The sequence below is a fragment of the Nematolebias whitei genome, chromosome 18 (genome assembly GCF_014905685.2).
Source record: "Nematolebias whitei isolate Nwh7 chromosome 18, NemWhi1, whole genome shotgun sequence".
Classification (NCBI taxonomy): Eukaryota; Metazoa; Chordata; class Actinopteri; order Cyprinodontiformes; family Rivulidae; genus Nematolebias; species Nematolebias whitei.
In genome coordinates this window covers 24,137,624-24,159,251 of record NC_056515.1, presented here as the reverse complement: position 1 = coordinate 24,159,251, position 21,628 = coordinate 24,137,624, and the positions used below count along the sequence as shown (strand labels likewise).

The window sequence follows — 21,628 nt, the reverse complement described above, 5'->3', positions numbered from 1 at the left end:
TTCTTCATGTATTTTTTTTATTACTATTTGGCTGTAAACAATGACTCTGTTATTATATTTTACACTGACACAAACAGAAAACAGTTCTACTATTTTATGGTTTTATCAGAGAGTAAATGTGTCTCAGTTTTAGTGTTACATCACTTTTAGACAACATCTGATTAGTGTTTTTGTAGGCATCATAAAAAGTACGTAATATGGCTCATTTATAGCATTCTTTTTTATTGCTAAAATTAATTTTGGGGGTTTGAAAATAACTTTTAGGCATAAGTAATTCTTTATCAGACTAAAGTCCACCATAGAGTGTGTCCAAAATTTTAATTAGTCCTCCTGCTTCTCTGTAATCCAAGAACAAAGACTAAAAATAATGACTATTTTTATGGATTCATGTGATGCGTCAGCCTCTTTTAATAAACTGCATTGTTGGGGTGACAAGTCACAAGTTTCTGCAAGTTCTGTTTTGTAACAAGTTCAATAGCTGACACTAAAACATGATGTCATGATTTGGGGAGCTTTGGAACCCAGAGTTGCAGACAAACAAGGAGGCTTGTACTTCTAGGTCAACAGGGAAAAAAACAGGTTTATTACAAAATCAAAAGGTTGTCAAGGCAGCAAAACTACTTACAAACTCAGGAGAAACTCGAGGAGGCACAGAGAGGAAGGAAATCGTAAACTGTATGCTAAAGGCACAAAAGCATGACACAAGACTGCATATCCAATGAGGAAGACCGGATTTAAAGAAAACCTAATGAGCGTACAGTAAAACCAAACACCAAACTGGGAGACAACCAGGTGGAGGTGAGTGTGGGCGTGGCAGAAGCAGAAGCAGAGACATGCACACACACACAGAGGAAAACCAAAACACAGGAGAGCAAGGAGGAAATGAACACAAGAATCAAAAGAACCTTTCATCCATCCATCCATCCATCCATCATCTTTACAGCTTTTTCCATTCTTGATTGCGAGTGTCACTGTTGCCCATATCCAGCAGTCACTGTGCGAGAGGCAGGGGACACTCTGGACAGGTCTTCAAGTCCATCACAGGAACACATAGAGACAAACGAGACAACCATTCACTCTCTCACTCACACCTAGAGACAATTACCAATCAACCTAAGAAAACTAACACAAAGTCTTCCAAATATTAACACAAACATTTATCTTGATACAGGGTATGATTTTAGGTGTGGCAATATTTCTCAAACAGCATATACAGCTTACCCTAGAGCTGTAAACACAATATTATTTATAAGTAAACAAACTGAGCTAATGAACTATGTCTAATTCCTTTGTGGGTGCACGTTTTTATAGTTTTAAAGTGGATTACTCTGATTTGTTATGCCAAATAAATGGGGTTTCTTAAAGGTGGCACAGTTACTCTCAGAAAATAATTGCCAACATCTATCCATGTTTTTAGTTGTTTTTAGTTGTTTATTTAGTTTTTACAACAGTGAATAGGGATTTCTAAATCCTACATTATGTCTTTACCACAAACCAAGATGAACGTTAGGCTGGTAAAAAGGCAGATATTGCCTTTAGCAGAAATGACAAAATCTAAAGTTATTAATTACTCTGCCCAGTCTTCTAGTTTTCATCTGAAAACACGCTGGTGAAGATTATCAGTCATGCAGGACATGGTAAATTCAAAACATTTCAAGACCAAAATAACTGGACTTTATTTTGTAACAGAAGATGTTTCGTTTCTCATCCAAGGATCTTTCTCAATTCAAACAGAGAGTGTGGGGTTTGAGTTATAAAACTGAGGTAAGTTAGATACATATGCAGATTGCTTTTTCACTCCTCACAATAGGGATTTGTTAGGGTGTTTGTTAACAAAAACGTCTTCTGAAAACAAAAACATGTCCAATGTGTCCATTCTATACAATACATGAGATTTTTCAGGGATCTTCCATCCTTGTGAGATCGACGCTAAAACCTGAATCAAGTTACAGGGATTTTGGCATCATAAAGAGCCTCATAATTCATCTGTATCAAAGTGAAGCACTAAAAATACCAGAACACACTCATTCTCAGTGACAGAGCTCAGTGCGATGTCATCCAAAGATGGAAACATGGTTTAAATTATGCAATTTATATCAAACAGTAGAAAATTATGTTTTGATTTAAAGTATGGTAGGGCTTTGCTGTTTTGAAGAAAACTGTCAGAAATTAGTCAAGTGACTCGAGTGAAAAAGAGTTTTAATTTAAAACATCCATAAACTAGTTATAAATACAAGTATTATGGCTTTATGATAGACAATATGACCAACTATAATAACTCCAAACTCACTTTGTTCTGACAGAGTGGAATATAACTTTTCATTAAAGCTATAAATCCTGCATAAATCCTCATTTAACAAAACCATTTGCTGCATATCCCATAGTAGAATCCCCAGACTTACAAAAACAAATAAAAAACCCTTTAGAGTGTTTATATGTGTCCACTATTTAGAATGGTAAATTAACACAGTCAAATAATCTTTTAACACTTTGTGCTTCAGGTGTTTTGTTTGAATAACTGCTGTTGTAACTCTTGTTCACACTGGTATTTTTCATTCATTCAACCTTTATTTAGACAGGTAAATCCCATTGAGCCCCGAGGACTCATTTATAAGAGAGACTTGATTTCAACAAAGAATGATGACAACAATGGACAACAGCAACAACAGTAGACAGTTATAAAAAAGCATACAGATTATATTTTTTATTATTTTATTTTATTTTTTACAAATAGGATGGCTAAAAAAAGTAACAAAAAACTGTTAGATAAGGCGAATGTAGAAAACTAGAAACAGGAACATGTCCGCATTAGTCCCTGCCAGGAGTCCAACAGATTTTTAAAGCCACTTAGAGAGGTCAAGGTTGAGAGCTTCAGGTCTTTTTGTAAGATATTCCAGGAAACAGGAGCGGAGTAGGAGAAGGCCCTTTTGCCTAGTTCAGTCCTCACTGAGGGAACACTGCAGGTAATAATGTCCTGAGAGCTCACACTGTAGTTGCACTCACACAGAGACATGTAGGAGGAGATGTATGAAGGCAACAGACCAAGAAGTGATTTAAAAATGAAAATGTACCAGTGAGAGAGTCTGCATGAAGTTAATGATGTCCAGTTAACCAGTGAATACAGGGTGCAGTGGTGGGTACGATAATCACAGCCAGCTATGAATCTTAGTGCACCATGATAGACAGCATCCAACATCTGCAGGGTGCTTGTAGGAGCGTTCATGTAAATAATGTCACCGTAATCAATGGAGGGAAGGAAGGTCACAGATACAAGGCGTTTCCTAGCAATCAGAGTTAAACAGGATTTGTTTCTGAAAAAGAAACCCAGTTTAACTTTCAGTTTCTTTACTAGGTTTTCCACATGGAGCTTAAAAGAGAGATGTGAGTCGACCAAGATACCCAAATATTTATAGGAATCAACAAACTCAATCGGGACACCATTTGAGGATGAAATCAGAGGAAGAACTGCTGGGACCAACTTCCTATTTGAAAAAAGCATCCCTTTGGTTTTGTCGGCATTTAGGACAAATTTGAGGTTGAACAAATCAGACTGGATGATCTTGAATGCAGATTTCAAAAGCTGGAAAGCCTTTTCAACTGTTTTAGCTCGGCAATAAACAACTGTGTCATCAGCATAGAAATGTATGGATGCATCAGGGATGTTTTGACCCACATTACCTATTTAGATTGTAAAGAGGGTGGGTCCTAAGACTGAGCCTTGTGGTACACCATTGTTGACTGTTAAATAACTGGAGGAAGTACCATTATGTTGAACACATTGCCTCCGGTCTGAGAGATAAAGAACCAACCAATGGTGTGTTCTGAGAAACCGATTTCTGAGAGCTTATGACACAAGATGTTATGATCCACAGTGTCAAAAGCTTTAGACAGGTCTAAGAAAAGTGCAGCACAATAATCCTTAGCATCCAATGCTTCAACAACGTCATTAAGAACCTTTAGTGAAGCAGTCTGTATATTAACTCAAACTGATTTGCCATGCTCGCAACACATTTCTCAGAACAGGTATTTTTAGTTAAAAATACCATTTGCAACTTCAACATTTAAAAACAGTGTTGCCTTCATCTAGTGCCAGGCAAGCAGCCCCCAATCCTGGGCTTCTACAGCCACTATCCTGAATGTTTTAGTTGTTTCCCTGCTCTTCAACAGGTCTTCAAGTTCGAGAAACCTGTTCATCATTAATTTACTTGATTCAGGTGTGTGGCCCTTGAAGAACTGGGGACCACTGGTCTAGGATATACATTTTGGCAAATTTTACACACTTGTTCATGACAAAAAAAAAAAAAAAAATCAAAAATAGCTGCTGTCATCCTTTTCCCCAAGACCTCAGTCACACTAAATGATAACTCTGCTTTGACATAAAATCAGCCAGACTATAATTGGTGTTTGGTCTTCAAGTTCTTACTAGGATCACTGTGGACATTATCATCACAAAGGGTTCAGAGCATGCACAAACATCCGTAGCAACACTGAGGTAGTTCCTCATCATGGATGCGTCATGGAAGGAGCATACTGTATTGATTTCCAACATGCTCGAGTTAAATTTACTGTATATTTTTATATTCCATGGGTGCAAACACCTCAGTTTATGTTTTTCATTTAGTTTATGGCTTTTCTTTTATGAGGTGATAAACAGGACCAGTACAAGTGACACGAGCAGCACTGAGTGTAGACATTAATCATGCAGTCCCCTGGCTTATTTTGTTTATTATAACTGTAATTTTATCACATCCATCCATCCATCCATTATCTTTACCCGCTTGTTCCATTTTGGGTCACGGGGGTCGCTGGTGCACATGTCCAGCAATCACTGTGCGAGGGGCGGGGTACACCCTGGACGGGTCGCAAGTCCATCACAAGGCCACATAGAGACAAACGAGACAAACAACCATTCACTCTCTCACTCACACCTAGGGACAATTTAGAGTTACCAATCAGCCTAGCATGCATGTTTTTGGTCTGTGGGAGGAAACCGGAGCACCCGGAGAAAACCCACGCATGCACGGAGAGAACATGCAAACTCCACCCAGAAAGGCCCCTGGACCGGGATTTGAACCAAGTACCTGCTCACTGAGAGGCAGCAGCTCTACCAGTTGTGCCACCGTGCTGCCCGAGGTGCAATATATTCATAGTAAAACAAGCTGCAAACTCATGTCACTGTGAAATAGTTGATAGAAACATTCCCTTCTGCCTTCGTGCAAAATGTCTGCAGCAGTTTCAAAGTTTAGAAACACTGGAACTGAAAGCATGACACCAACCAGTGTAACCCAAATCTTGACATGCAGTTTTACATTCGATATGTATTTATTTCTGTTCTTACACTACAAGTCAAGAGAAATAAATTTCACTACGCAGTTTGATCTACAGTAACCTCTCAAAGATATTGAATTCTTTTAGGGTTTTAAACACAAACCCATAAAGCAAGGGAGCACTTTTATTTTATTAGGAGTACATTAAGCCATTGCACATTTAATGACATCGGGTAAAGATTTCAGGAACATTGCACTGCAGAAGAAACATTTATTTGCTCCTCTCTGATGTATTTGTCAGTTTTCTGACCTCTTAAGCCTGAATTCATTCTACAGATCAAGTGAACCAGGTGCCCTTCAGACCGCATCCTTTTGTTTATAAGAGGTTGCAATAATTGCTGCGTCTCTTGCAAGGTTGGTTTTGCTGAATAAAATTGACCAATTTTCCTCATGTTTCTCAGCACATGCCAGTAGAAACACTTTCCTATAGGAGGTTTGATGTGCTGCATTTTTCAACTGCACCAGGCAGCTGCAACAGCAATGATGGGTATTCCTATTCCTATAAAAAAGCAGCAGTGCCTCCTTTGTTTAGCGTCTTTCCTAGAAATCACTGAAGCCTTTTCTATAAAATGTGCCCTTCACATGCAGTGGGGGATTGAGGTTGGATTGGAGTTATTGTGCATGTCAAAGAGACATCTGCTTTTATTAACTCTGCACATATCTGCCTAAGCTTAAACTGTGATGTTTGTTGTCTTTTAAACAAAGGAGAGCTTCATTTAACCTAAGAGCATCATGAGGAACTTTTTCAGCTTGAAAACTTTAAAGATTGGTAAAAACAGCAGCAACAAGAGAAAACAGAGATTCAGACAGATAAACACCTAAAGCTGTAAAAAGAAAAAAGTCCTGAGTGCCATGCTCCCTGCTGAGTTTATTAAAGGTCACTGTTGCCAGAGAACAGTAATTATCGGAGGAAATCCACCTCTGATCTATGAGCTCAGACTTAATGAGCATCTAAATGATGAGTTGCACCACATGCTTGTGGTGAATTGACTTCACATTGAGCAACATTTTTAATTTCTTTATGATAAATACCTCAGTTTTCATGTTTCTGCTCGTTTTCAACATTTTATCAACAGGACCACTAATTATCCAATAAGTTACCGGTAAGGCTATATTTGAACTAGATTTTAGCACTATTTTTAATGGTTTTTTTTTTTTTTTTGACAAACCAGACAAAATCATTGCTAAATTATTTTACAACAGCAGACATATTTGTCTAACTTGATTAGATTGTTTTGATAGATCATGCATGTTTTCAATTTATTACCCATGGCTGTAGTTTTTCTCTTTCAGCATGCTGTTTTGATGCTGTGTCTACTTTTATTATTGACTCACTCAATGATGTCACGAAGCAGATTTTTTTTTTAAATCTTCAAATTTCTGAAAGACCACAGTTCTATAGCTGCTCTGAACTTCAGATCAGATTGACAATAAACAATAACTTCAAGCTGAATACAAGATCAAGTCTATAAAACATCTGAAATGGGAGATGGTGAAGGTCCTAAAATAAAAAAACAAACATTCCTTGATGGAAAGCTTTGCATGCCAGAGTTTCAAACAAAGTTCCTGTGTGATCTATTAGCTCTCAGCATATATGGTGGGGATGACTCCCAGCTATCTCCACGCCAATTATCAGATCAGTAATTGTAAAACCGGCTGAGTGCAGCCATTTGTGTTTGCCTAGGTCCAACAGCTGTTAATCAAATTTACTTCACAATTTAATCACTTGTTGTAAATATACACTCAATAATCACTTTCTGAGAAATTCATTAAAATATTTTTACGGTAGTTCATAAGATATTTGCTATCAGACAAACAAACCAAACATAAATAAACACAGAGAGGCAAAGGCTTTTGCATGATCACCCAGCTTTCATGGCAGTGTGTGATAAAAATAATTCAGCAACACAAGGGCTTGTTTAATCAGTTCATTGAGTACATTTTGTTGAAGACAACAATTGAACTGGTAGGCATGAAGAAACAAGAAATGTTTCTTATTTTCATTTTAACTTAGTCAAAGTTTTCTAGTTTTTTTTAAATAAAAGTTATAATTTAAAACATCCAAAGATCTGTTATTTTACTATCATGCAGTCGTACTTGTGCCCTGTGATGGACTTGCAACCTGTCCAGGGTGTACCCTGCCCCTCGCACAGTAATTGCTGGACATGGGCACCAGCCACCCCCGTGACCCAAAATGGAAGAAGTGGGTATAAGATAATGGGGAGATGGATGGACAGTCATACTTGTATTTAATCTCTGCACCTCCTGGTGTCAAATTTTAGCTCTTTGGAGCTGAGGTAATGCTACCAAAGATGTGTTTTAGGACAACTAATAGTGGGGTTAATTTGTAACTAGGAGGAAACAAATACAAAACTGTTACGGGGTTAAACTTTGGTAAGCAAAGCAAACATTATATTAGTTATTACAGCTTTTTTTTTGTCTTCTGTTCACTGGTGATGATCTGTTTTGTGAGTATATCCTGATCCTTCTATTTTTGTTTTGCTGCCCTGTCAGGTCTTTGCTTTGTTAATAAATTCTTCATTTTATATATATACATCCTGAGTCCTTCCCTGCCTGCCTGCACCACTGGGTTCACTAGCACCAGCCCTCTTGAGACAGAAAAAAAGAGGACTGATAGTAACTAAGAGCACAGAATATTACTTGTGGGCTTGATTTATTTAATCAAACAGAGTGATTGGGATTAGAAAAAGGAAAATCCTGCAATGTGAGAATAATACAAATGGCAATTAAATTTGATTTGCAAAAGAAAAGCTTCATATTACTGAGAAAACTTGTCTAAAATGAAGCACTGAATGGAGCAAAGAGGAGAACTATCAAATTAATCACAAAGTGAGGTTAAATGTTGAGTTTGTTACCAACAAAGTCACATATGGATGTACCGGTAATTGATGCTGTGTGGGTCAGACCAATTTGTGAATATGTCTGTAAAAGATGGGAGTCCCTGTCAGAATCTGCTTGCATTCAGGAAAAAAAAAAAAACTAAATCTGATCTCATGTGGAGCTGCTGGGCACAGCATCCTGATGAGCCGAGTTGTTAACAAGCCTGAGCCTCCTGCTGTCGCCTTCTCTACGACAGATTCCTCTGATCCTCCTTTGACTGATGTTTTTTTTTTTGGTTTGAATATAAAAGATAATTGGGTTTTGTGTCATTACACAGATTCCACACATGACCTCATCCAACTTAGCAACTTGTGAAACTTGTAAAAACGAAAAGAAAGTTAAATATGGGATGGGTTTTTAATAGAGTTGAGTTGGACCAGGATGACGGGCAAATATTACTCTGCCTGTGGTTTGGTGTCTGCAGCAAACAACGGGCCACCGGGGGAGGACGTATGGAAAGTGTGACTATGGTTCCAGACAGAAAGGAGGAATATCTGTGGGGTTGTGCTTTAATGGTATGGCCAGAAGATAGAGCCTTTTTTTTGTTCTTGTTCCGCAACGTTTACTCAAATGTTAATAAAATCTGTCTCCTCGCACCAACACCACATCTCCAGTTTCCCTCGAATTGATCCAGCGTGCACAATGAAAAGATCTGCACCAGATGGAAACCAGCTTTTTTTAATCTCGAGATGTTGAAGCAAAGCAGATTCTCTTACTGACAACCACTTCAAATGAGCTCTCATTCCCTTCTCACTCCTCTGCTTCTGTCTGGTCTTTACTGCAGTTTTTAAAGCACTTCATCTGGGGCCTCAGGTAGGGTTTCCACTTCCTGGTTGTCACAGTTATGGCTCATTAAAGAGGAAACCGAGTCCCTCTCAGATCTTTTTAATGTGTTTAAGTCTACGGTACTGAAGTCGTCACTCAAACACATCTTGGCCACATTAGCATTAACCTGGTTAGAGGTCAGTATAATGGCTGTCAGATGCTGAATTGAACTATAGTCATCAATAAAGCTGAATCTTTGCTCATTCCATAATAAGTTTAAGGACAAGTTTTTAAGCCTAAAGTAAACAATCATTCCTCAACAACTTGATCAAAATGTGATTATTCCATTCTAACTTGGAACGAGTACAAATCAGACTGTACGAGTGTTGTTAAATATTTTGTGCAGTTTCTGAATCAAAAGGGAAAAAAAATAAGTCTGTTTTCATAAAGCACCATGTGGTTGTTTTTCTTATTCATCAGTTTAATTGTTCTGTTTTTTATTGGTTGTTTGGTCTGAAATGGTGGAAAATTGAAAACATGAATCCCCATGGCCCAACTTTAAAAACAGCAGCTGCAAATCTAAATGATTTACAGTCACTCTGTTGAAACATGACAGAAAATGCAAAAAAAAAAAATATTACTGACTGTAAAACAAAATGCCTTGAGCAAATTTTACATATTTTTTTCAATATATGATTCCCTGACTAAATACATTTTCCATTGAAATAAACAAAAATAAAAAACACACACCTGATAGAAATAAATTAACATTCAGCTCTATTATTGAAAACAATGTTTTATTATACATTGTATAAAAAAAGCAGTTTACATATATTTTTTAAGCTCAAGTAGCATAAAACATTTCTTGTCTGCTGTCTCAAAAGGTGGGTGATGGTGTGTCCGTCTGTTAGAAAAATACCTTGTGACCCAGCAGGAAGATTTCATTGAAACTCTCAGCAAGTTATTATTGAAGGTGCCCTTAAAACAGACTCACCTTTGGAGCCAACACAGTTCTAAATGGCTGCCACAGCTAATCGACTTTAGCAATCTCAGAAATTGCCCAAACTTAGTGTGGTGGTATCTGAGAGTCATTCCAATCACATCCTCTGAGCACTAACTTTGATATGAATTATTAATAAACCAATGAGAGCCCACCAGCTGTATTTTATTACTGCCATTAAATAATTACCTTTAATAAATTCAAACAAATGAGTGTTCCTAATATGTCTGTTTCTTTTCTTCACAGGGAGTCATTATTTTACTTGGAAACAAAGTTACAGAACATCCAACCAGTGGTGATGAAGGAGGGAAATTTCTTTTTGAGGTCATTCCAGGTAAGATTATAGCACTTTAATCCTTTTGCTCTTGATGGAAAATGAATGGAGAGGGCAATGTGCAACGAATGGAACAAAAACATTTAAAAAAATCATTTAATTTGATTAACGTTTGTTTTTGCCTGCAGCCTTTAAGAGATTGTATAATGTGTATTTGCAATGTTTAATGAAGGATTTATTCATCTTTAAACTCTAAAAATTCTCAATATATTTCAAAAGGTAAATCAATTTATAATGGATTTTATATTTTCTGTTGACAAGCTTCAACACTCGAGAAGCTCTAGATAAACAGCAGGTGTGTTGTTAGAATTGTGCCATATGTTTAATTAGAAAGGAAGGAGAACATGAAGTTGTCGTTTACCTTGTCAACATTTGTCAAAGTAATCCAGTAATGTCAATGTCAAACAATTTACATTTATTATCACCAAAGCTTCCATATGGATCTAGATGAAAAATGGGAGACCACAGAAAAACAGTATATATTTTTATCTAATCTAAGTTCATGAGAAGTTTGTAACATCTGTACTCTCTGAAGAAACAGAGTGCTAAATGCTGATGAAGCCCTGCAAAATAACTTAGTCCGTCATGTTTTTCATGTGTCACCAACCCTTAGATGAACCACAAGCATCAAGATGTTTTCCCTCATGAAGTGACCAGTTCTCGATGGACACAAGCAGCCAGGCAGTGTTGAGTTCAGGGGAATTGCAATAGAAATTGTGCCTTCTCACAATTTGGAGTAGCCAGCTTGTTGCAGCCCAGTGATATATCATCTTTAAGGAGATATGAGGGACTGTCAGCTAAAATGTGACAAAAAGCCTTGGGGTGTGTGAATATTAAAGCATGTAAAGCTATACAGAAGACTGCAACATTTCTTAAGCAGCTACTGTAAATGAGCATAATCTGGTCACTTTAAATACACTTCTATGTAGTTTATATTTTCAACAAAATCTTTATTGGAAATCTATAAACTGGTCTGTATTTTATTCCATGTGAACGCAGAGTCTATTTGATTATAGATGCTGTAAAATTCCACGAGTAGCCCAAGTATGCCGTGTATTCTCTTTTCATTTACCATTGACCAAAAAATTTGGCTGTTTGTAATCGCCAGTGAGACGTACCAGCAGAACTATAAAAGCAGACATGGAAATTTAAGCAGAGGTGTCCTGACCCAAAATAATTGTGTTATCTGAATATGGCTTCCCCACTCGGCCTTGAATTGGATCTCAACTTCTCCTGGTTGTTTATGTGAATGAGAAGCTCCCCCCAAATTGCTTCCCTCCCGAGGACATCTGCGGATCTGCATCAGAGTTGAGCCGGCTGATAAGACACGGTGCCATCTTTATCAGGACTATGGAACTTTCTGGCAGGGTCCATGAACAACTCACTGCCCTTGTCGGCCTCCTCATGCATAAATGTATTATGTCATCAGTATGTTGCTGTTTCATGTGTTGAGATCATTTTTTTGCAATAATCACCGTCCCATGTAGGACACAGTGCGAGATTTGATTGTTTTTTACACCTACACTCTTCCTCATGTTTTTTTTCCTCATCTGAAACATGGGTCTGTGCCTCTTGAGGCTGGTGGCCTCAGTCACCTCCGTCTCCCCACGTCAGTTTGTTTATATTTCTCTCGCATGGGCTGTACTGAAATGTAATTTTGTTGTGCTTCGGTGCAATGACAAAAAAGCTGAGTCTGATTTAAATACATTCAGATGTGCAGAAAGATTCAGCATCCGTTCAAATACAAGTGATCGGTTCAGACATCGTCATCTTCTGCACCCAAAAACATGGCTTGTTTTCCGACAGCTAATAAAGAAGTCTAAGACGCTTGGAGAGCAAAGGAAAGGAATAGGCAACGTATTTATTCCACTGCTCTAAGTGTGGCTCTGCAGTCAGAATGTACTGGCAGGCAGACAAACGGGAAGCAAAAGACGTGTGTGGGGAGGGGGCTGCTGGAGATGTTGGGTCATACAGAGATGATCATTGTCTTCTTGTGGTGGAGATGCACTGGTATCTGCTGGTTGCTGGGGGTGGGGGGCTTTTGAAGCAGCATCATGCTCTCAGACTGAAAGTCCACTCTGTATCCTCAGCTGTGCAGGAAAGTTATACTGAGACTTCACAAACATCTGAAAATGTTTAAAATGGAAAAACATTTTCTGTATCTGTCATTCACCTGTGCCGAGCGCTCGCTGATGCCGTTTCTGCTCCTCTCTTTTTGTCTTCGTCTCGCCACATCTGGGTGCTGAGCCTGCTGCAGTAAGAGACCAAACTAACCACAGAGCAACAATATTTAGACTGGAACTGTTCGCGGGGCTTTATTTTCAGCTGACACCCCAGGTACAGACGCAGTGAGGCTTTTGTTTTGCTCACCTAACCCAGACTTTGTTTTCCACTGACACTGACATGTTAAAACATGTGCAAGCACAAAGAACACATTGATCCAACTCTCAAATAGGCTCCACTTTTGGCTTTAAGTTACTTTTATTATTAAAAGCCTAGCATTCCTTGAAGGCATATCGCCCTCCTACCACCAATTGTGCCAAAGTTTAAACTACAATCATCTTATGGTTGGAAATGACACAGACACCTTGTAAATAATGTGGTGCAAATTCTCATACAATATTGTGAGATGCCATCCTCAGGGTGTATGTTGTTAGCAACTTTCATACTACCACATCAAATTTTAGCTCAATATCTGTAAAACCCACTGAGTTATTATCATTTTTGTGTTGGCTTTAGGCAGTTAGCTGTGGTAGCCATCCCAAATTGGAGTAACCCAAAAGGTTAAGCAGCTGCAGGTCCATTCAGTGATCCCTTTCTGCAAGTTGTACAAAATCAGTGCTGTGATTTGTGAGGTTTTTTGTAACAGACACAAGATTAGCATCCTCCATGTTGGCATATAATCCTTCATAGACAAAGCAACATTGGGGTAAAAGTATTTTTGTTTCTAACTTGTTTGAAACATTTATCAGAACTTTCTTCCTTCCTCTGGTTCTCAGTTCACTTTTATCTGCCGTTTAATCCTCAAAAGAATGTCAGGAATCATCTTAATATGGCTGCATGGAGTGAGTTTTGAACTGAACCAAGTGCCAACACAACCAGGCAACAACTCATTATACCAAAAGACTTTACTCCATTTTACCCACATACACTGAATGAATACCTGCTGCTGAATGTGACTTTCATTCAGCTGTGAGTAATAGTGTTTTTTAATAGTGCAAGAGTCAACAACAACAAAACCAAAAAAACCTCCCTGCTGTGTTTTTTGATTGGGAGACTATGTGTATGCTCCAAGCCTCGATAAAAGCTGGGATTTGGTTTCATTTGAGTTTCTCTCTTTGCCTCAGGTACTTTCTTGGGTTTGTTTTGTCTCTCAGTTTATCTGCTTGAAGTGTCTGGTCAGACGCATCTGCTGAACTATGACAATACTTCCCAGCTCATTGCCTTCACATTTCCTTTAACCCTAGGGGTCACGTTGTGGCCTCGAGCCTAAACTGTGTTTCCAAAGTAAATCACACAGGATTTATTTCTGAAGCAGGATAATTTCCTCTAGTTTCAGCATCAAATAGTTTGTTTGGCTCAAGAGTGTTACTTAAAATATTGTGCAGGCATTTCCTCTGATGTGAGGCTGATTTCAGAGCCTCACTCCATTAAACAACAATACTGCCCCCATGTGTTGATATTAAAGTATAACAATACAGTTAATTTATGTGTGCATTTTGCAAACATCTGCAGTACACAAAGGAAATTAAAAACCGTAACATGTATTTTAGAACATTTTTTGTATTTGTAAATTATTCTTGAAAGAAACAATTTGTTCTGGTTAGTCCACTTTTTAAGACTTTACAAATACATAAAACAAAATGTGAGTATTTACATTAAGAATTATCTTTGGAGTTTGTATTTTTCCCACTAAATTGACAATTTAAAAAAAATATATATTTTGCAACATTATAAGAAGTTCAATATCTTTAGATGGACAATGGTTTAATTGAACATACGTGAGCTCTTATAGTATTTAATTAATGTAATGATTACAAAGGGAAATGGTGACACTTAAAAAAAATATATCAAGATTTCCTTTCAAAGATTCACGTTATTTTTTATAGTCCATCTGTAAAATAATCATCTGTTGTGTTTTCTGTCATTTATATTTTGTATTCATTTTTTGCCCAGAAAGTGAGTGGTCATGTTTCTGTGCTTGTGTACCTGTGCTTGTTTGGCTGTTAGCAAAATATCTCATGAACCGCATATTGATGATACTCACAGAAAGATTCATAAACTTTTGAAGTTGCCACAGCAGCTAGTCGACATTAGCAAAACACAAAACTGGTTTTAACTCTTTAACTTTTACAAACGATGAGCAAAATTTGGGGATGGTAGTAACAGACTCATCCCCAACACATACTCTGAGCACTAACTAATTGTATGATATGTTTAAAGGTTTGTAGGCTCAATCAGATAACAAAAAAGATTAAATCACATGTTTACTTCAAATGTGTCAAATCCAAGGAGTCTGGTAATTTACATTCTTTAAGGAACACTTTTTAAATTCATATCAGCATAGAAATGCATTTTTCTGCATTCTCTTTTCATTTAAGTGCATATCTTACATATTTGGAATGTGAGGCTGCCAACGTCCCAGAACAGTAATAAAAATCACATTATTGTTATGTTTGTTTCACTGATAATTACAACATCAAATGCAAAATGTCAATGTGTCCTATCTGTGATGTGCCTCATCCAGATCACTAAACCTGTATGTTGCTCTTCTTATAAAAAATAAAAAACTAGACTGAATTTCAGGCTGATTCTACAGTCGACGGTTTGAGGCTGAAGACAGACGTGCAATTTTGTAACCACAGACAAGAATGCTGTTTTCAAGGACACTGTAATGTATAGCCTCACTGAGCTGACATGTAGACCTAAAGCACCCGAGGCTGATGATTAAATGATGGACAGAAGTATTTAAATTAAACTAACCAGCTCTGGAGGCCTTTAATCTCAGAGCAATCACTGAGCTTGTTCCCTGATAGAGAATATTACTCCACAGATGCCAGTACGTCAGGTTCAAGAAGCCCCTGTTGCATGGTAGATAAAACAGTCCGCCATGCTGACATTTTCCTGTATGAATCTACAGAGATGGGTTTTATAAAACCCTCTTGCCACAATAGTTATGGATAAATTCAGCTGCTGGCATGTTTTATGTGCATGTGTAATGTCAGTGATGCCCCCATGTGTACATACAAGTCCAGTGTGTAGCTGCAGCTTGTGTTGTCTCATCATTTCCTGTTTGCATATCCTTTTACTGCAGTGGCCTGCACACTTAGTAAAACGGAGTTTATAGATTGATGTTTAAGTTGTGTAACATGCTCACACTTAACGAATGCATCATTACAATTCAAGAGAAGATTCCACTTGGAGCAGTTGATCTGCAAATACACATTTATAATTTGTTCATTTACAAATTTATTCTGCTGCAAAGCAAAATATTATGCATAAGTGAGTTTTCTATCTGGGATACTGAAATCCTAATCAATATGATATTTGAATATTGTTGTAATTCATCAGGCCCTGTCTGCCTGATTAACAAGATTTTAGAACAGTTTACATGTTCTGAACTCATTATCAATCCTTTTATGCTTAACCTTTTAAAAAGAGAACACTACAAAGTGAAAATTAGGAAGGAAAATTAATTCAGCTAAAGACACAAATGAGAAAAAGTTAACTGTAATAAGTTTTACAAGATGATTTTTGAAAATTAAAAGCAAAATGCATTAAAATAAATCAAAATAGAAGTTCTTGTTCAACACACCGACTGAGCAGGATTTATCAGAGAGATCAATCATCAATCACCACCCTCACTTTATTTGAAATATTAATTGGCCCCCAGCCCCCCACCCAAGATAAAGCTAAAACAGGACAGGTATGTTACATCTGTAGCATCCATTGTTCCATAAATGCAGCAGGAATGTGAACACAAACATTCAACCCTGAGAAACAAAATTTAATTTGCATGCACTGTCAAATTTTCACCATGTTTATCATACATTTATAAATGTCAAAGTTCCAAACTAAATATTTAATTTACAAGCTAAATATTTAGTTAGTAAACTAAATATTTAACTTGCACGTAGTTAGTAAAGTAAATATTTAAGTGTAAATTAAACATTTAATTTCCAGATTAAATCTTTATTGTCCAAGCTAAATATTTAATTTCCAAAATTAATTTGCTAATTAAATATTTAACTTGCAAGTAGTTAGTAAACAAAATATTTAAGTGTAAATTAAACATTTAATTTCCATATTAAATATTTAGGTCCAAGCTAAATATTTAGTTAGCAAATAAATTTTGGAAATTGAATATTTAGGTCTGAGCTATTAGCAAATTAAATATTTAGTTTAGGAATTAAATGTTTAGCTTGGACAATAAATGTTCAGTTTGGAAATTAAATATTTAGTTTTGAAAATATTTAATTTACTCCTAAATATTTAGTTTACAAACTAAGTATTTATCTTGCAATTTAAGTATTTAGTTTGTAAACTAAATATTTAACTTGTAAATTGTTTAATTTGAAACTATGACATTTATAAAAGTATGAACAACATGGTGAAAATATGACTTTGGAAAAAAAAAATATTGTGAAAGGCTAAATAAACCAAAATATTTCTGTTAATTTTTGACTGTGTAACATAAACGGTGCCAAATAAGACTCAACTCAGTTTGCTTTGTTTTAAAAACTGATTTGGTTTAATAAGATGAACATATAGGGCAGCACGGTGGCGCAACTGGTAGAGCTGCTGCCTCTCAGCGAACAGGTCCCTGGTTCAAACCCCGGTCCAGGTGCCTTCTGGGTGGAGTTTGCATGTTCTCTCCGTGCATGCGTGGGTTTCCTCTGGGTACTCCAGTTTCCTCCCACAGAGCAAAAACATGCATGTTAGGCTGATTGGTAACTCTAAATTGTCCCTAGGTGTGAGTGAGAGAGTGAATGGTTGTTTGTCTTGTTTGTCTCTATGTGGCCCTGTGATGGACTTGCGACCCGTCCAGGGTGTACCCCGCCCCTCGCACAGTGATTGCTGGACATGGGCACCAGCGACCCCCGTGACCCAAAATGGAATAAACGGGTAAAGATAATGGATGGATGGATGGATGAAGATGAACATATAACTCCTACAAATGTCTGTTGAACTACCAAGATGATGTGCTTCAGGTCATTTTAAAAATCACTTTTTCCTCCAATTTGTTTCACATTGTTGAATTTTAGTTTTGGATATTGAAGTTATTTTGTTTTTAGGTTGAAATTGTGTTTTGTTAAGCTTATTTTGTTACATTTCTCTTCACCTGTGCTTCGTTATCTTCAAGCAGGGAATATTCTCCATCCTTACTGACTTCACCTGTCTGACCTGGTTTAATTAGAGCTGTTTTGTTGTTTGTTTTTGTGGTTTTTGAGTAGTTTTGTTGACTGCCTGAATTTACCAGCATGCAATGAGTAAATACAATCATTTTCCTCCAGTTTCCTGCTTCCTGTATTTGGGTCTTCTTTCTTAACACATTCATTGTGACTAAGCCATTAGTTTGGCTATGCATTACAAGATGTACATAAATGTGAAGTAATTAGTTTAACTCAGGGTGTGTAAGTTTAAATTTTATTTTATTTCATCAAGAATTTGCTTAAAGTTATTATTAAAAGGTGGTGAGCATAAGAAATATTGTTGGCAAACTTAAAAAACAAATTATGTTCTAATAATGTGCAATAAAGGACCGGTTTAACAAGAACTAAAATATGGATTTTCAAAGTGAAACCATTGTTTGTTTTTTTGCTCCCAGGCATATGAGCATTGTTCAAAGCGTACTAACCTCTTAATACTTTTGACTTCATGTGGCTTTTGGGGGTTGTAGGAAAAGGTCGATGGCCAGGTGTTTGAGGTTTTTCCCTCCCTCGGGAAGTGCTGATGGAGTTTAGGCTGTCGGAGCTGCAAGCTGTTAGTCATCGTAGACTCATGGCAGATTGTTCTGATCTTTGTAATTATCTGGTCAGCTAAATGCAGCTTTGGTCTCTCTGATAAGAAAAACTTCAGTGTGTGAGTGTGTGTGTATGTGGGGGATTTTCAAAAAATGCCACATTATAGGGCAAACGGTCTGGACAATGTTTAGTTCAAGAACGCAGGATTCTATGTAAAACATGGACTTCTTGTTAGCATACCCTGACAGGTGAAGATGCAGATAAGAGAAAATCCTCTAAATGAACACAAATGTGCTCTGAATCACAATTATTGGCTCAAATTCTCACAAAAACAGGTTCAAAAAGGATACTTTTGAATTATCTTGTGCAAATGTAGCATGTATGATGTAGATGCTACTAATCAGATAAAGTAAAGTGGTGATCACTGAACAGTATTAGTAGTAGGCCAGTTATTAGAAGGTTCTAAAGTTTGCCTTATGAAAGGTTATGGTTGCATTTAAGAACACAGGGACAGAAAAACAGTGATGAGGTGCTTTGTATTACATTTGATGTTATTTACAATATGTACAAAAAAGCTCTGTCATCAATGCCATCAATCCATTCATTATTTCAATAAACAAAATATTACAATAGATGAACAGATCTCCCAAATTATCCAGACTAAATCCAAATGCTGGTATTAATCCCACAATTCATGAGAAACCAAGACCAGGGCAATAGTCCAGAGTCCAGTTCAAGGGGTTTAAACAGTTCGATAAGTCAGTAAAGACTAATGTTTTCAGGAGCCTTTAGTGCATGTAAAGGTTCTTGGGTGTGTGTAGGGAGCAGGCCACAGCATCTCCTACTGCACAAAACAGATCTGATTCTGGCTCTGGGTTCTTTGGGCCTGAAGCCTAGTGGTAGCTCACCATCATAGAAACCTGGCCTGTACAACAGGATCAAGTTAAGATCATTTTCTAGTATTAATATCAAAATCACTATCAATACCATAAATAGTTTTATAAATACATGAGATTAATATAGTGATGATATACATGTACATGATTTACTTTACTAAATGGTTTATCATCATATAAATACACAAACAATAATTTCCATATAGAGTACTCTTCAAATTCATAGTCATTGTATGATTAAATGCTAAATATGGCAGAAAAGTACAATATAATAAACGTTTAATCCATTAAATAGTGTTTAACCATTTATATTTAAAGGCTATAAGCCAACAAACAATTAGGATTTGCCTACAAACAATGCACTCACCAGTTCGTTTGTTTCCAGTCTTTTAAACGCAAAACACAGCAGTTTCTCACAGTATAGAGATACCTAAAAGCTGAAAAGCATACCAGTAAGTATATAACAGTCCAAATACAACATAAATTATTTAAAATTGTTTAATGCCCACCTGCAGCAGATCAGAACTTCCACAGTCACACGCCTGCTCTCCCAAACGATGGGAGGAGCCATGTTTTTTCTATGAAACTCAAATCCCGCAAAATCTCACGAGATTTCACACTTGATCCCAAAACAGTGGACAAGGTGAAAGCATAAAATTGAGGAAATACATGCATTAAAATTGACTGGGTTACACAAAGTTGAAAACAAACATTGTTATAACTCTTAAATGCAAATATACAGCCAGGTCCATAGTTTTATACAAAGACTGGCTTCCCTTTTATTGTTTTGCCAGAATTTAAAAACCTTCCCTATCGCTTGGCTTAACTCTTACTTCTGTCTGACCGCAGGAACTCACTTTAGACAAGTTAGTGAAGACACTAAAACTTAACCCACTGACACTCATGTGTCTGTTACAGCAAAAAATAGAGCCAGGCCCCCTTCATAAATCACAACTATGTGTTGCTCTATGTTCACTAGTGTGCTTTACAGGATCTCTATAAAACTGAGTTAGGCAAATAATACAAAATGATTTATTAAATAACAGTAAAATACTGGTGTTATTCTCCTTGAGATTGCTGGAATTATTTGTTGTGCTGCAGAAGTTCTGATGGATAATGTTGTCAACACATTTCTTACTGCTTCATCTGAAAAAAGTCAGTGATTCTGACATTATGATCTTTATAAGTTTTTAATTTGCACAACCATTGGCTTTAGCTCAAAACCTTTTGACGACTTGAGAAATAGTTAGTGAAGGAGAACTGAATCAAATTATCCTGATGCATGCTCAATAATCCAGGTAGAAAAATCTATATATATATTATATCTATATTATAATTTTAGTTAGATTTAAATTACGATTTGAAGATTTACCTTGAGTGCAAGGTGGACCATGTTGTAGAGAGGTCCAATTGTCTTTAAAATGTTTATTTTTGTTTTATTATTTATTTATTTGGGGAGTTGGAGATTTTTTTTCTTCAGCTTTTTCAAATCTTTTGTATTTATGTGACCATAAAATCAATATTTGCACATTTCACAATGCTATTTATGCTTGCAGTAAGTGAAATGGTTAAGATGGAACACATATGAACAGTTTGTTTTATATTCTAAAGGGGTTTAATTATATATTGTCTGTATTTTAACCAACAGCCAACACAGTATATGTTACTGTGTGTTTTACTGATAGCAAATACAGGGTACTTTAATAATCAAACTGTTCATAGAGATGATAAATGCCATTTTTATAAAGTCATGATTGATCAGAAATGAAAAAGGGCTGCAGGAACAGCACAAGAGGAAAAAGTGGAGAAGGGAAGTGATGTATACTCCATTAGTTCTAGACCAAAGTGTCATTGTCATAGAAAGAAAACTGATTTACAAACAATCAGGTGTAGTCGTCATCAAATTTAATAACACAAAGATTTGGAGAACATTCAGACCCACAGAGAGTCAATACATTACATATACAAAACTTATTCATGCCTTGTCCTGTCTGATAAGTGTCTTAACATTGTAATATCTCTCTCAATGACCACAAAGTTAGAAAGTGATTATAAAGGTTATTGATATTGAATGCATCAGGAAGCCGATCAATAAATAATATATTTCCATCACAGTCTTTTAATAAGAAATTAAGTTAGCAGCTTGTAATTAAATAAACAACAAATGACATGATAATAAAATAGAATAAACCATAACCATGTGTTTAATCACTCTTAAGTCCTGAGCTATTGTGTGTCTGAAATGTGTCACAATTGTTTGAAAAAGTAGGGTGACAAAAAGCAGACATTTCAGTCTATCAGTCTAAACACAGAGCTGCATACCGTCTCTGTAAGCTGGAGATGTTTGGAATATCCACTTCATTCTTTTGAGTATCCCAGACCTTCTTCCTCCTCCTGTTTGGTGTCTGTGCTTCATTATTACTGCGTGCGAGGCGGCTGCA

General features: G+C 36.7%; 1 protein-coding gene across 1 annotated transcript in view; it reads left to right on the top strand.

The window, feature by feature from the left end:
- Positions 1 to 21,628, top strand: part of arhgap24 (Rho GTPase activating protein 24) — an 80,672-nt gene that overhangs the window by 24,424 nt on the left and 34,620 nt on the right. Inside the window, exon 3 of the mRNA XM_037692371.1 lies at positions 10,240 to 10,327. Within this exon, the coding sequence (XP_037548299.1) occupies positions 10,240 to 10,327 (88 nt within the window). The remainder of the gene's footprint in view (positions 1 to 10,239; positions 10,328 to 21,628) is intronic.